Raw genomic sequence first — 17,656 nt, 5'->3', positions numbered from 1 at the left:
CACTTCTAGGTTGAAACATAAAATACAAATGCCCTGAATAGTAGTTGTATGTGTATATATTTTTTTCAAGGGGGTTTCATTCTGTTACCCAGGCTGGAGTGCAGTGGTGTGATCTTGGCTCACTGCATCCTCCAGTTCCTGGGCTCAAGCGATTTCACCCACCCCAGCCTCCCGATAGCTGGGACTACAGGGATGTGCCACCATGCCCTGCTGATTTTTGTATTTTTTGTAGAGATGGGATTTCGCCATGTCGCCCAGGCTGGTCTTGAACTCCTGGGCTCAAGCAAGCTGCCTGCCTTGGCCTACCAAAATGCTGGGATTACAGATGTGAGCCACTGCACCTGGCCTAAGATATTTTATTCAGTGAAAACTGCAGATACTATTTAGGAAGACAAGCTATATTTACTAGAATTGAGACTTGTGTCTTGATGATGAGCCCTGTTTCTTTAGTGAACATAGAACAGTTTAAGCCTTTTTAGATTGGTTTTATGTCAAAATGCCTTATGATTATGTGTGCCCAATAGGTACGAATTGAGATTAGCAGAAAAGCTGAGAAGAGGACCACTTTGGTGCTATGGGGTGGCCTTGCCTACATGGCCACACAGTTTGGCATTTTGGCCCGGCTTACCTGGTGGGAATATTCCTGGGACATCATGGAGCCAGTAACATACTTCATCACTTATGGAAGTGCCATGGCAATGTATGCATATTTTGTAATGACACGCCAGGTAAGAATTCTCTTCAAGTAACTTTTTATGAGATAGTAATAAAGTTTTGATTGTCAAAAGAGTTCTTTTTTCTCATCTTCTAAAGCCAGTTTTCTTTAAGTACTCATCCTTTACACATACACACACGTGTGCCACTTGTGTATTAGGCAATATTCTAAGCAAGTGCTGTAGATGGAGAGGTAGATATAAGACATGACTTCCACCCTCATGGAGCTCACAAACTATTAAGAGAGCCATGTAAACCATTAAATTCAGAGAAATATACTACAGTAAGGTATAGAATAAGTGGACAAAGGAGCAGAGTGATCAGCTGTAGGATAACCTGTTCAGCTGTGTTGCTTGGCTTTTTAAGTACTGTGGGAAAAGTCCAATGCTTTTTATTTTTATTGAGTTTTTGGAATGGAGAATTGGTGATAACTAATCAAATACTTAAACTAAACTCAGAAATCCTCCTAAGTATGTTGAAAGGAAAGGTGTTGTTGTTGTTTCCATTATGGAAGAGAGCTGAGAATTAGATACCTAATTACTTAATACTCAAGTCTATTCTTTTTTTATTGATACATAATAATTGTACATATTTTGAGGGTGTCTGTGCATGTATACAACATATACATGTGTAATGATCAAATCAGAGTAAATGGCATATCTGCCTCAAACATGTATTATTATTTTTTGTTGGGGACATTCCAAATCCTTTCTTCTAGCTATTTTGAAATATCTAATAAATTGTTGTTAACTATTGAACACTAGAGCTTATTCCTCCTATCTAACTGTAATTTTGTACCATTAACTAACTTTTCCCTATCCCCTTCTCTCCTCTACCCTTCCCAGCCTCTGGTAAACATTATTCTCCTCTCTACTTCTGTGGGTTCAACTTCTATGGGATCAGCTTTTTTAGCTCCCACATATGAGTGAGAACATGTGGTAGTTGTCTTTCTGTCCCTGGCCTATTTCATTAAACATAATGTCCTCCAGCCTTATCCATTTTGCTGCAAAGGACAGGATATCATTCATTTTATTGCTAAGTAATATTCCATTGTGTATATATACCACATTTTCTTTATCCATTCATCCCTGGATGGGCACTTAGGTTGATTCTGTATCTGAGCTATTGTGAATAGTGCTGCAGTAAACATAGGAGTGCAGATATCACTTTAACATACTGATTTCCTTTCCTTTGGATATATGCCCACTAGTGGGATTGCCAGATTGATTGTATGATATTTCTATTTTTCGTTTTTTTGAGGAGGCTCCCTACTGTTTTCCATAATGGCTATACTAATTTACATTCCCAGCATTTCTCCACATCCTCACCAGCATTTGATATTCTTTTTCTTTTTTATTATAGCCATTTTAACTGGAATGAGATGATATTTCATTGTGAGTTTTTTTATTTGTTTGTTTTTGTTTTTTTGTTTTTTGGGTTTTTTTTTTTTTTTTTTGAGATGGAGTCTCGCTCTGTTGCCCAGGCTGGAGTGCAGTGGCACGATCTCGGCTCACTGCAAGCTCCGCCTCCTGGATTCACACCATTCTCCTGCCTCAGCCTCCTGAATAGCTGGGACTACAGATGCCCACCACCACGCCCGGCTAATTTTTTGTATTTTTAGTAGAGACGGGGTTTCACCGTCTTAGCCAGGATGGTCTCGATCTCCTGACCTCGTGATCCACCCGCCTCGGCCTCCCAAAGTGCTGGGATTACAGGCGTGAGCGACCGCGCCCTGCCTTCATTGTGGTTTTGATTTGTATTCCCTGATGATTAGTGACTCTGAGCATTTCCTCATATACCTATTAGTCATTTGTATGTCTTCTTTTGAGAAATGCCTATTCAGATCTTTTGCCTATATTTTAATTGGATAGTTTATTTTTTTGCTATTGAGTTGTTTGAGTTCCTTGTATATTCTGATATAAATCCTGTGTCATATGAATAGCTTTTGCAAATGTTTTCTCCCAGTTCTGTAGGTTGTCTCCTCACTCTGCTGACCGTTTCCTTTGCCATACAACAGCTTCTTAGTTTGATATAATCCCATCTGTCTGTTTTGACTTGTGTTGCCTGTGCTTTTTGAGGTCTTACCAAAAAATCTTTGCCCAGACCAATGTCTGGAAGGTTTCCCCAATGTTTTCTTCTAGTAGTTTCATAGTTCAGGTCTTAGACTGAAGTCTTTAATACATTTTGATTTGATTTTTTGTATGGAGAGAGGGGGATCTACTTTCATTCTTTGGCATATGGTTATCTAGTTTTCCCAGCATCATTTATTTAAAAGATTGCCTTTTCCCCATTGTGGGTTCGTGGTGCCTTTGTCAAAGATGATTGGCTATAAATGCTTGGATTGATATCTGGATTCTCTATTCTGTTTCTTTGGTCTATGTGTCTGTTTTTATGCCAGTACCATGCTATTTTGCTTACTGTAGCTTTGTAGTAAATTTTGACATCAGGTAGTATGATGCCTCTAGCTTTGTTCTTTTTGTTCAGGATTGCTCTGGCTGTTCAAGGTTTTTTCTCGTTCTGCATAGTTTTTAGAAATTTTTTCCTATTTCTGTGAAGAGTATAATTGGTATTTTGATAGGGAATGCATCAAATGTGTACGTGGTTCAGGGTAGTGTTGATTTATTCTTTATCAACCGAGGCTCCTTTATTGAATACCAGTATCTAGAACTAATTTTTATTGTCAGTGCCGTTTTAAATATCTTGGAATTCCAGTGTCACTTTAGGAACTATGAAGATTTAGCATTACTTTCAGTTATTATTATAATATACCATCATAGATCCAACCTAGCACTCCCTTTAATATCAAATATTTGAAATACCTGAGACATAGGAAAAGCTTTTTCTGTTTTCTTAGTTATCAGAAGAAAGCTGAGAGTTGCATCTCATATTTAATATGGCTGCTATTGAACATATGCATTTTCTTTCTGTTGTTAGATTAGTGGTCACAGCCTATTTGTGTTTGGGGAAATGATAGCACAAGAATGTTATTTAACTTTTCTTGGCCTCCCAAATGTGTCTAATAGAGAAGAAAGTAAGCTGTTTTATGTCCTACAATTGCTTGCCCAGACTTTTTAGCACCTGGTAGCATGTCTGGCTCATACTAGTCACTGTGAACGAACTGAACAGTCACATCATTCTTATCTGATCACAGCTCTGGGCATGGATAACAACCATGTTTTCAGCCAAACACTAATATTTTTCCAGTTATACCTTGAATCTAAAGATCACCCTTGATATATCTCTTGCTGATTAATTGGGTACAAAATAGTGGTATTTCCTTGTGGACTTTCCATTTCCTTGATTACTGAAGAGGCGAAGCATTCTTTCCACTGTGAGATACCCATACCTTTTGCTTGGTCATTACTATTAAGTACGTTTTGCTAAGCCTAATTATATGTCAAGCATTTTACATCTAGTAACATAAGTACATCTATTCACATATTTAACCTCAACCCTATAAGTATTAATATATCCCCATTCCATAGATGAGGAAACTGAGTCTCCAAGAGGATAAGTAATCTGCCCAAACATTATATCTAGTACACTGTAGGACAAGGAATTGAATCCAGATTTGTGTGGCTCTGTAGGCTGCTCACTTTCCACTCAATTATGCTGCCTTCTGTTGACTTCATTTATGAGGAGTAACTTTTGAAAACTATAATTAGAATAGATACAGAATAGAAATAAAAATATATTGGGGAAATAATTACTTCTTATGAAGGGCTGTTTTGTAAATGTTTTCTGTATTAGACTTGAATACAGTGTTACCACTTTCTCCCTTCTCGTCATGCTGTAGAATCTTTAATGCCCTACCTGTCCTACTAGTTAAATGCTCCATTCTGTGATTACCAAAATAGTCTTGCTGCCCCCAAGTGACAAGTTGCAAAATAGCAGTAGTAAATAATTTAGTCACTATTCACTTATGAATAGGAAAACAGTGACCAAATAAAATGTAAAGTTTTCATATTAAATATTTTTACAAACATATCCATCTTAATACCTCTGAAGCAAATGCCTGTTCAATGGCATTTAAACTCTTCTAAACTGCTGTTACTATGAGTTGCTGTACTTGTTAACAGTCTAAATATATCCCAATAGTATGTTAAGTTCCAAAGAATCTTTTTAAGATGGCAAGCTCCTTGAAATCATAAAATCAAATGGAATATTGAGTTTTGCTGATTAATATTTCAGTAGAACCTGCGTACTGATTTCTACTATGTGGAAAAGGAGCTGGGCAGTAAGACTTGCCTGTGGGAGCTGTGTCAGCGTGCAGGTGGACCAGCCGTCCCACCATCTGGCCCATGCCTTTTCAATGAAGGGGATGATGTTGCCTCATAGGAGTGAGCATTGATTCTTGGGGAGTAAAAACATACTGCATATTATAATGCATAAACAGATAAACAGTATATTAAACCTCCTGTGGGAAGGAGGAGTAATCAGGAAAAAAATGCCTTAAAAAGCTACTTAGGGGGGCAATAATGAAAAAAGTGTTGATAAATAGTGACCTAGCCTTTAATACCCTTTACCTCCTCAATTCTAATAACCGTCATTTATATTGTACTCCAGCAAACCATTTCAATGGCTGTTCAGGGCCTTCTTTCCTAGAACTGTCCCACTTATAATATAAATTAGTATGTTAATTTCTGATAATTTATTTTCTTTCTAGACCTTTTATTCACTCACTCATTCCTTTGAGCTCATCCAGACCTTTAAGCTACTGGCATCTTTCCCTTAACTTTTTACTGTCACCTTCCTCCTGTATCACTTCCTTTTCTATCCAATTTAAACTGTGTTGCCATTCTCTTCTTAGTATGCTACCATCCCTGCCCTTTTGTCTTTTACAGTATATACTCTATAAACTCCTAATATTGGATTCATCTAGACCTTTATCCTATCTATATCTAGGCTATTAAATATTACTAGAGAAAAAGCATGTCATAGTGTAGAATGGGCCACTGCTTGTGTTTTTAATCATATTTTCTTCCCTCATATCCCCATAGTAGTTATTCTAAGGCTTCACATCAAGATCCCCATCCCACCCTTAACCTTCTCCTAGAAAATTGAAGTTAACAGTTAGAAGCTTTCTAATTCTTAAAACTGTAAATGCAATTATATCTGTACTGAATTTTACACTATTTCCATCAAATTCCAAGAAGAGGTGGCATTTTCCTATTTAGGGCTAGCCCCTCCACATGTTCTTAATCCCATTCCTTCCTCCTAGTATCTTATTCCAGTTTCTTTTTTGTGTTCCCTGTGTTTTTAACCGCTCTCTCTGTGACTTTCTTTCTTTCCTAACGAAACTGTCTGCATCTTCTCTCACTTAGTATCAAATCACAATTTTTTTTTTTTTTTGAGACAGGGTTTTACTCTGTCTCCTAGGCTAGAATGCAGTGGCATAATCACAGCTCACTGAAGCATCTACCTCTCAGACCCAAGCAATTCTCCCACCTCAGCCTCATGAGTACCTGAGACCATAGGCATGTGCCACCATGCCCAGCTAATTTTTTTAATATTTTGTAGACAGGGTTTCCCTACATTGCCCAGGCTGGTCTCAAACTCCTGAGCTCCAGTGATCCTCCGCCTCAGCCTCTCAAAATACTAGGATTACAGGCATGAGCCACTGCACTTAGCCCAAATCACAGAAATTTTAGAATAGAGTCTAGCACATAGTTGCTCAGTAAATGATTGTTGCCTGAAAGAGGAAGCACAGAATAGATTTGAATAAACTTAGTGTGTATATTTACATCCTAAGCAAACATAGGTGAATAGCCTAGTAGCAGCATGTTAGATGAATGTAGAGGGCTTTCCCTCAAGTTCTTAATCCACTAATTATCCCTTCAGTTGATTCAGACCTCGATTTTATTCATTTTAAAAAGGCTTCCACAAACCCTTTAGCTATCAGTCATCCAATATCTATTATCTATCATCATCAATAACTAAATATTTACTCTAGTTCTAGTTGTGGCATACTAGGCAATCAACCAGTCCTTCCACCAAGAAAAGTTAGAATTGTTAGACAAAACATAATACACATCTGTTTAAAGATACTAGAGAACTAACAAAATAGCAAAAATTGCTAGGTAAGGGTCTAAATAAGAGGAGTCCCAGGAAGATGAGACTAGTATTTAGGTGTGCTTTTTCCTCTGGGGATTTATTCTAATTGAGGAGGGTATAGTGGAGAGGCCAAGAAGCTGAGCCACACTTGTTAGCCTAGAGGAACCAAAGCCTTAGAGATTGGTGTCTAATGATCACTAAAGTAAGCAAAACAGAAACCATCTTGCTTTGATTTGGAACCTGTAAAGGCTACCATTGTAGAATAAGGATTCACCTAGTATAGGCTCTTTCAGGTACTGTAGCTCATCTTTCATTCATCTCAATCCTGTAAATTAGATTGAGGTAGTCCTGGAATACTGGTAATCCCCGAGTGCTGATGCTCACAGGTTTCATGCAGAAGCAAACATAAATCATCCCTGGGAGGAGATAACATTATTCTAAACCTTAAATTATTTCTACAAATAATTTTGCTTTTTTTTTTTTTTTTTTTTGAGACAAGAGTCCTACTCTGTTGCCCAGGTTGGAGTACAGTGGCACAATCATGGCTTACTGCAGCCTCATACTCCAAGGCTCAAGCAGCCCTCCCTCTTAGCTTCCTGAGTAGCTGGGACTACAAGCACGTATCACCATGCCCAGCTAGGTTCTTTTGGCATTTTTTGTAGAGCTGTGGTTTCTCCATGTCACTCTGACTGGTCTCAAACTCCTGGGCTCAAGCGATCTGCCTGCCTCAGCCTCCCAAAGTGCTGGATTACAGGCATGAGCCACCATGCCTGGCCAGTTTTGCAAATATTAAATTAGACATACAATAAAAATAAGCAGATACACAATACCTACAGAAACAATAGGCATTACAAACAGACACAAGGACTCCAGATATTGGTATTATCAGACATAGCCTTTAAAATAATTATACTTACTATATTCAGGGAGATAAACAACAAGGTTGAGAATATTGGCAGATAACTTGATTTTTTGTTTAAAGAACCCATTGAAAAATTTTAGAAATGAAATATAATGGATGAGTTTAATAGCAGATTAGACATAACAAAAGACAGAAATAGTGACCTTGAGTAAGGCACAAGAAACTATTCAAAACGAAGTGTGAAGATACAGAAAGATGTAAAATATAGGAAAGGGTAAGAGACACAGTATACAGTGGAAAGGCCTAATATGTATTTAATTTTATTGGAGTCTCAGAAGGAGAAGAGAAACAGGATGGGAAGAAACTATATTTAAATAAAGAGTTAATGGCTGAGAATTTTCCAAAATGATGAAAGACATCCATTTACAGATTTAAGAATCCCAGCCAATACCAGCCAATATAAAAAAGGAAATCTGACTGGGCGTGGTGGCTCACACCTGTAATCCCAGCACTTTGGGAGCCCAAGGTGGGTGGATCACTTGAAGCCAGGGGTTTGAGACCAGCCTGGCCAACATGGCGAAACCCCTTCTCTACTAAGAATACAAAAATTAGCTGGGCATGTGGCACACATCTGTAATCCCAGCTACTCGGGAGGCTGAGGCATGAGGATCGCTTGAACCTGAGAGACGGAGGTTGCAGTGAACTGAGATCACACCACTGCACTCCAGCCTGGGTAATAGAGCAAGACTCTGTATCAAAAAAATAAAATAAAAAAGGAAATTTCCATTGAGATATATTGGTAGTAAAACTTCAAAAGCCAAAGCCAAATGGAAAAATCTTAAAAGCAGCCAAAGAGAGAAAAAAGTTTGCCTTCAAAGGAGTCCCTGTTAGACTGAATGCTGACTTCTCAATAGCAGCAATGAAAGCCAAAGACAATGGGATAGTATCTTCAATTTCTAGAAAGAAAATAACTGTCATCTTAGACTTCTATACTCAGCAAAAAATATCTTTCCAAAATAAAGACATTTTCAGACAGAGAATTTGTCACCATCAGATCTGCACTAAAGGAGATACTGAAAGATGTTCTTTGGGCAGAAGAAAGATTATCACACATGAAAAGTCAGAAAAGCAGAGAGGAATAAAGAGCAACAAAAATGTTAAACCTGTGAGTGATGAGTCTAAACTAATATTAAATGTATAAACAATTATAATAAACTCTTATGGAATTTAAAATATAGAGAGAATTAAAATGCAACAACAGGCCGGGCATAAGTAGCTCATGCCTGTAATCCCAGCACTTTGGGAGGCTGAGGCGGGCAGATCATTTGAGGTCAGGAGTTTGAGACCAGCCTGGCCAACATGGCAAAACCCTGTCTTTATTAAAAATATAAAAAAATCAGCTGGGCATGGTGGCACACACCTGTAATTCCAACTACTGGGGAGGTTGAGGCATGAGAATCGCTTGAACCCAGGAGGTGGAGGTTGCAATGAACCAAGATCACGCCACTGCACTCCAGCCTGGGTGACAGAGTGAGACTCTGTCTCAAAAATAAATAAATAAGTAAAATTAAATGTGCAACAACAATGACATATATGTCTGGAGCAGGTAAATAGACTTGAAATGTTCTAATATTCCTTCATTGTCTGGGAATAAGGTAGAAGTACTGCTCCTATTCACCTTTGAAGAGGAGGCCCTAGCCAGTGCAGAAGGCAAGAACAGAATATGAAAGATATAAAGATTGGAAAGAAAGAAAACTGACACTTACAGATTTTGTACATGAAAAAATACAGAAGAAATGTACAGATAATTGGTTAGGATCCATAAGTGAGTTTCATAAGGTTATTGGATACAAGATCAATGTATGTAAATCAATTGCGTATCTATATGCTAGCAACAAATGGTTAGAAAATGAAAATATTTAAAGTTGCACCTTAAAATTACTTTTAAAAATACATGGACCACACGTAGAAGGCAAAGCAGGGGGGGAAAACCCTAGAAATATATGTATAAAAAATGTATAAGACTCTATCCAAAAATGTCGGTTCTACTCAACTGATCCATTAGATTCAGTACAATCCCAGTTAGTCAAAAACCCAACAGATTTGGGGATTGGGGAAGAGATTTGAATAGACTGCTTCTAAAACGGTATGAAAATGTAAAAGACTAAGAAAAGCCAATAAATTCTTGAAGAAAAACTGGGTAAGAGGATTTGCTCTATTAGATATGAAGACTACAGCTTTAGTTATAACACTTCAATAACAGTGGCACAAGGACAGACCTATAGAATAGAAGAGTATAGAAACAGACCCAGTATAAATGAACTTTTGATTTTAAGAAGATGGCAGGCCAGGCATGATGGGTCATGCCTATAATCCCAGTGCTTTGGGAGGCCAAGGTGGGAGAATCACTTGAGGCCAGGGGTTCATGACCAGCCTGGACAACATAATGAGACCCAATAGCTAAAAAAATTTTTTTAAATTAGTTGAGTGTGGTGTCGTGCACCTGTAGGTACCAGCTACTCAGGAGGCCAAGGTAGGAGGATTGCTTGAGCCCAGGAGCTTGAGGCTGCAGTGAGCTATGGTCGCACCACTGTACTCCAGCCTTGGTGGCAGAGTGAGACTCAAAAATAAATAAACAAAAAAGATGGCCCTACAAAGAAAGGAGAGTCTTTTTCAATAAATGGTGCTAGGACAATTAAATACCTATATTAAAAATGAAATAACCCCATTTTATACTATAAACAAAAATAAATTCCAGGTGGATTGTAGATCTAAATGTAATAGGTAATGTATAGCTATTCTCTTATAGCTCCTATAAAAGAATATCTTAATGACTGTAGAATAGAGAATGATTTCTTACACGGAATGAAAAGCACTAACCATACAGGATAAGAGTGATAAAGTAAGCCAGGCACTGTGGTGTATGCCTGTAATCACAGCTACTTGGGAGGCTGAGATGGGAGGATTGCTTGAACCCAGGAATTTGAGGCCAGCCAACATAGCAAGATCCCATCTCACAAAAGAGAATGATAAATTAGACTACATTAAATTAATATCTGTTTATTAAAGAACACCATGAAGAGGGTAAATAGGCTGGAAGGAGATACTTGCAGTTTGTATACCCTACAAACGATCTATATCCAGAATATATAAACAAATTCTACAAATCAGTAAGAAAGTGACAGACTCCACTAGAAAAAATGGCAAGATATCTGAACAGGCACTTCTAATAGAAGATATGCAAATGGCCAATAATAGATTAAATGGAAAGGCCTCAGCCTCTTAGTGATCAGGAAAATGCTGTGTATCTCCAAGAGAAATGAAAATGTACATCCACACAAAAACTTGTACACAAGTGTTCACAACAGGATTGTACATAATAGCCCCAACGTGGAAACAACCCAAATGCTATCAGCTGAGGAATGGATAAATAAAATGTGGCATAATTATTGTTGTGGGAAATCAGGGACCCCAAACGGAGGGACTGGCTGAAGCCATGGCAGAAGAACGTGGATTGTGAAGATTTCATGGACATTTATTAGTTCCCCAAATTAATACTTTTATAATTTCTTACGCCTGTCTTTGCTGCAATCTCTAAACACCAATTGTGAAGGTTTCATGGACACTTATCACTTCCCCAATCAATACCCTTGTGATTTCCTCTGCCTGTCTTTACTTTAATCTCTTAATCCTGTCAGCTGAGGAGGAAGTATGTCACCTCAGGACCCTGTGATAATTGCGTTAACTGCACAAATTGTAGAGCATGTGTGTTTGAACAATATGAAATCTGGGCATCTTGAAAAAAGAACAGGATAACAGCAATTGTTCAGGGAATAAGAGAGATAACCTTAAACTCTGACCACCAGTGAGCCAGGTGGAACAGAGCCATATTTCTCTTCTTTCAAAAGCAAATGGGAGAAATATCGCTGAATTCTTTTTCTCAGCAAGGAACATCCCTGAGAAAGAGAATGCACCCCTGAGGTTGGGCCTCTAAATTGGCCCCCTTGGGTGTGGCCGTCTTCTATGGTCGAGACTGTAGGGATGAAATAAACCCCAGTCTCCCATAGCGCTCCCAGGCTTATTAGGAAGAGGAAATTCCCACCTAATAAATTTTGGTCAGACCAGTTGCTCTCAAACCCTGTCTCCTGATAAGATGTTATCAATGACAATGGTGCCCGAAACTTCATTAGCAATTTTAATTTTACCCCAGTCCTGTGGTCCTGTGGTCCTGTGATCTCGCCCTGCCTCCATTTGCCTTGTGATATTCTATTACCTTGTGAAGTACGTGATGTCTATGACCCACGCCCTATTCATACACTCCCTCCCCTTTTGAAAGTCCCTAATAAAAACTTGCTGGTTTTGCGGCTTGTGGGGCATCACGGAACCTACCGACATGTGATGTCCCCCCCGGACGCCCAGCTTTAAAATTTCTCTCTTTTGTACTCTGTCCCTTTATTTCTCAAACTGGCCAATGCTTAGGGAAAATAGAAAAGAACCTACGTGACTATCAGGGCAGATTCCCCGATAATTATTAATGGAATGTTATTTGGCAATAAAAAGAAATGAAATACTGATACATGCCACAAATGGATGAACCTTGAAAATGTTATGCTAAGTGAAAGAAGCCAGACACAAAAGGCCACGTATTGTATGATTCCACTTATATGAAATGTCCAGAATAGACAAATTACAGAGGCAGAAGAAAGATTAGTAGCTGCCTAGAACTGGGGGTTTCGGGGGAGAGGAGACTTGACTGTCACAAGGTATGGAGTTCTTTTTTGGGGTGATGAAAATGTTCTAAAATTGTAGTAATGATTGTACAACTCTGTGACTATATTATAAACCATTGAGCATTATACTTTGAGTGAATTGTATGGTATGTGAATTATATCTCAATAAAGCTTTTTTTAAAATGAGACAGTATTGCATACACAGCAGAATGGCTAACATCTTTTAAACTGGCAATATCAAGTATTGGCAAGGATGTGGAATGGTGGTACCTCATAATCCTGCTGATAGAAGTATAATTGGTACAACCATTTTGGAAACTGTTTATCATCACTGCTTACATTTGAACACATGCATACCCTGTGATCTAAGATTTCCACTCCTAGGTATATCTCCAGCAGAAGAGATAAATCCGGAAATGCTTTTGGCAGCATTATTAGTAAGAACCGAAACAACCCAAAAGCTTATCAATAGTAGAATGGTTAAATAAACTATGATGAAGTCATACAATATAATATAATGGAAATGAATAGACTGCAGCTACACACAAAAGGTGAATTTCACAAACCTAATACTGAGTGAAGGTAGCCATATAAATATATATTGTATGACTCCATCTTCATAAAATTCATAAAACAGGTAAAACTAAGTTGTGGAACTTAGGAATACATGCTTAAGGAGGTAAGTTATAAAGAAAGTAAGAAAGCAATTACCATAAAAGTCAAGAGAGTGATTACTTTGGGGGAAAGAGATATGAGTAATTGGGAAGGGGCAAGAGGGAGTTTCTGGATTGTTGGCAGAGTTCTATTTTTATAAAACCTGGTGATGAGTAGCATGTTCATTGTGTGATGATTCACTGTGATGTACATTTTGTGTGTACTGTTCTGTATGTTTCACAGTAGAAATGTTCAGGTGGTAATTAAATACTTAACACAGCACATGTCAGCACACATGCATACATATGTATTGAATCTAAGCAGCAGTTAGTAAATATTTTGTGAAGATAGTATGCTAAGGACTGATAATTCCGTTTCTTCATTTTTTTAGGAATATGTTTATCCAGAAGCCAGAGACAGACAATACTTACTATTTTTCCATAAAGGAGCCAAAAAGTCACGTTTTGACCTAGAGAAATACAATCAACTCAAGGATGCAATTGCTCAGGTAAGTTTTACAAAAATTAAAATAAATCCCAGCCCTATCTTGCATGGTTATTATTATTATCCACAGCCACGGTTCTTCAAATGAGTAAACTGAAAGAATGTTCCAACCCTCTTCTTCCTGTATAAATTATTCCTCAGTTGATTACAGTAACTATTTTAGGCATGGACATTTCTCTAGAAAGTTTTATAAAAAGCAAGTGAGAAGATGGTGTGTTTGCTCCATCCTGTTAACACTAGCACATTGACATTTTTAGGCCTACTTTTACTTTTTTTTTTTTTTTTCATTTTATTTCTTTGTAGTTGTCTGTTTCTACTTTTCCCTCTGCTTTTTGATTATTTCTACAATAATTTATCTAAGATTTTTCACAAAAATGTGTGGTAGCAGTGGGGAAAAGTAAAACCCAGGTAAGAGGGAAAGACTGCTAGAGATCTTTGCCAGGGACAGTTTAGAGATTATTAAACTAGAAGATGCTTGGAAAAGATTGATATATTTTATTTTTCATAAAAGCTACCTCTTTCAAATTTCTGGATGTGCCTCCCTCACTCTGTTATCTTTGATTTTGGTGAATAAACCCTCATTCCTTTTCTCTGTAGTCTTTGTGACTTTAGAGATTTTTCAGCAATCTCTAGAAGCTTTTCCATCCTCTTTAATGTTTAGTTGCTCTTCTCTGCCTTTCCTGTCTCTTCTTGATGATAGGGTTGTGCTTTGAATAGGCTTAATCCATCTTCCTGCTTTGGCCTAAGTGGAGTTCTGTCTTCCTTTGCTATGTACGGTGATTCTAAACTGGAGAGAATACATCAGAATCATGCCTGGAGCTGTTAAAAGTACAGATGCTTCAGTCTCACCCTAGGCTTGCTCGTTAGTCCAGCTCCTCCCGGGTGAAGTCCAAGCATGTGTGAGTTTTGAAAGTACTACAGTTGACTACACACGCTGTTCCAAAATTCACTGGCTAAGTAAAAACTTAAACAGGTACTGGATAAATAACTAAAATCTTGAGTAGCATAAAGTTCTGGCTCTTAGCCCTTGTGAAAGGGCTTCTCACTGGAGAAACACCATCAAGATGTATGTCTCAGATGCTCCTTACATTCTTAGCCTCTGAGTCCTACCCTGTTGATAGCACTGATTTTTCTGGAGGCTTTGTTGAGGGCTGAAACTGCCAAGGACGGCTTCCATTTTGAATTCACCCTTTGTTGTCCTATGCCGTGAGTTAAAATGCTTTGTCTTTCAAGGCGCTCTTATTTTGAGAGTTATTGAGATGATCTCTCTGACTTATAGTAATGGAGAACAGTTTCCTTTTCTTGGTAGACAGTAATATCATTGAAAGCTTCACTAGCCAGTTTTCTCACCTTTTGTTTCTATTTTAGGCAGAAATGGACCTTAAGAGACTGAGAGACCCATTACAAGTACATCTGCCTCTCCGACAAATTGGTGAAAAAGATTGATCTGCAAAAAGCCTCTGAATCCTGGCAGAAGGAACACCTGTTTGCCTTTTTAATTAAAGCATTGCAGGTGGTAGCTGGGAGCCATGTGGGGGGTAGAGCGTTTTTACCTTTAATTATAAAACAAAAACAGAAAGGATCTGAGGGAAGAAGGGAATGTTAAAACCTGAGGATCAGGCATTGCGGAATATAAGCTCAAAGGGCTTAGTGAATATTGTCTTAACCAAGTATCTCAGTTTCTGGATGAAAATGATGCAGTTATATAGTTGAGAGATTCATAAAGAGAAAACAATGCTGGGGGTGTTCGTTTCTTGCATCTTCTTTGCAGAGTCAGCAAAAGAGTAACACACCAGCACCCCACTCGACTCTATTTGTTTTTAACTGTCCCTATTTTTGACATAGGAGTAAATAAATATACTAGAAAAGCAAATTCTCATGATATGCTAAAATATCATTAGCATTTATTTTAAATTGGACCCAGTCTCTGCAGAGTTACCAGGAATCTTTCCCTCCTGCATCCCTTTACTGACCACCTACCTGTACCTCTTGGTTACACTCATTTTTTCCATTTGATAATTGGAACCAACTTACAACTCTTTAATAATTGACGCTTTAGATTATCTCTTAATACCTTCTTAAATGTCTATATATCCCAGTGCTCTGGATCAGTGTCTAAAAATCATTGGCAACACTGCATGAGGTTGTTGGTTTTGTTTTGTTTTGTTTTATTAATTAGTTTTTCACAGGAGGAAAAATTGCCCTCCTTTATATACTTATCTATTGATAATCCCCTCTCCCTCCACAACACAAATCAGAGGGAAGGGAGGTGTTCAGCTGTACTACCAAATCAGGAAGATGTAAAGTTTACAAATTGGCTAAGAATCATGGCTCTGTAGCCATTTCAACCAGAATAATTTTATTGCTAATCTGCTTTGTGTGACAGCATTCCAGGCCAGCCAGATGGGACTGCCTTGTCTGGAGGCTTTGTTCATCTCGAAGGACACACACTTCCACACTGTTTGTGAGCCCTCCCACCTCCACAACTTCAGTTGTAAATCAAGTGTGTGGATCTCAAAGGGTGCAATTTATCTTTATATAGGAATACATTTCTAGGGCTTCCTTCAGCCCACTCTCTTCACCCTATTTTTTCTTATCTTAGATTGAGAGAAAGAGAATTAATCTTATACTTTGTCAAAACATTTTCTACCATATTTCCAGATGACATCTGTGCTTGAAGAGTCAAAGGAATCTGTGTCTAATATCCTGTTTTTAACTGCTGTAGGGGCAGGATGGAAAGGATGATGGGGGCTGCCACACCACTGATTGGCCTTTTCTTTCACGTGATTTATCCTTCCTCATTGTGGCAAGGAGTTTCTTTCTCTTTTTCTTCCTCCTTTGGGATCATTGTGTATGAAAAGAAAAACTTTAAATGACAAACCCAGACTCCAGGTGCCTTGCAAAGGTTGAAGGCCAGCCAGGATTGCTGCTGCTGCTACTCCTGCCAACACCCCTTTCATTGGCATGACGGAATGAAAGGATGCATGTCTCCACTTCCTGACCCTCCGCCCACTTCCTTCTCCCTCCACCACCCCCAGTCGTCAGCTCCTTCCCTCATTTATTTTTGTTAAGTTGTGTGAATTATTTTTAAACCATTTATCCTGTTTGTGCATAGGGTTTTTAAGAAGAAACAGCACAGTGCAACGAGCAAATCTTTTCGGGGTGTGTGGGAAGCAAGGGAGGGAGGACATGGAGAAAAGTTCTTTAAACAAATAGCAAACTATTGAACATGTGTAAAATCCTGTATCATTTATGAAATATGTATAAAAAGCAATGTACCTTCTGGAACAATAAATACTTATTCAATTTTTGAATGATAGCATCTCATTCATTAAAACAAAACCAGAAAAACTACATTTCCTGTGATTCTAGGTGGGAAGTTTTTTACTTCTAAAATTCATTTTTATAAAAATATCATAATCAAATTAAGCTCTCTTCCTTAAGCCTATATTTCAAAAATAGGCATTTCACTAATTCTTCCTGAACCTAAGATAATCAGTATTTTCCTAATTTTCCAGAGCCACCAAGAGGTTGAGTGACCTCTACAACCGTTAATAAAGTCAGCAGCAGCAGTCTCAGTGAGCCTGAATCCTCATCTCCTGATTGACAGGAAAAATCTCCGTGGTATCAGATCACCTGGATTGCCCAGTGCTGTGGGCTCCTGGACTCAAGAAAATTGTTCAAAGATGCACCAAAATTAAATATTCATTATTTTCAGAGTTTGTATCAAATTTACAGTGGTAGCCAAACAGGAAATATCACATGCTGCCAAGATCACCACAGGCATATTTAAAAACTTGTATTAAATATCTGGTTGCTGGAGTGCAATATGAGGTGCTGTTCAAAGAGCCTCTGTAGCTGTGGTCCTGCCTTCTGGCAGCTTACAGCAGCCTAACGCAGACAACCCTTACCCCCATGTAAAGTGTAAGAAGGTAAGGTTTGACAGACCGGTAGCATCGCCATCTTGGACAAGCACTGCCATTTTAAGTTCTCCCAATTAAAAACCGCCTAAATCCAGCCCAAAAAACATCAGCCTAATGGCTAATGTCAGCATGACCATAAACCATAAATGACACCTTAGACCAGAAACTTTCCAACCCTGAGATAAAGCCCCCTCTGACCAGAGACATCCCAGCCC

General features: G+C 38.3%; 1 protein-coding gene across 2 annotated transcripts in view; it reads left to right on the top strand.

Annotated features, from left to right (window-relative positions):
- MCU (mitochondrial calcium uniporter) overlaps window positions 1-16,832 on the top strand; it is a 192,079-nt gene extending 175,247 nt beyond the window's left edge. The window contains exons 6-8 of one of the 2 annotated variants that reach the window (XM_031015503.3): window positions 525-728; window positions 13,406-13,522; window positions 14,887-16,832. In XM_031015503.3, the coding sequence (XP_030871363.2) occupies window positions 525-728; window positions 13,406-13,522; window positions 14,887-14,964 (399 nt within the window). In that variant the 3' untranslated portion in view covers window positions 14,965-16,832. Of the gene's footprint in view, window positions 1-524; window positions 729-13,405 lie in introns of both variants that reach the window. The other variant, XM_063709991.1, reaches the window with a different exon arrangement.
- The last annotated feature ends 824 nt before the right edge of the window (window positions 16,833-17,656 follow it).

Source organism: Gorilla gorilla, chromosome 8 (genome assembly GCF_029281585.2).
Source record: "Gorilla gorilla gorilla isolate KB3781 chromosome 8, NHGRI_mGorGor1-v2.1_pri, whole genome shotgun sequence".
NCBI classification, from domain to species: Eukaryota; Metazoa; Chordata; class Mammalia; order Primates; family Hominidae; genus Gorilla; species Gorilla gorilla.
The sequence above is the reverse complement of the archived record's forward strand: the minus strand, read 5'-3'. Positions and strand labels throughout refer to the sequence as shown.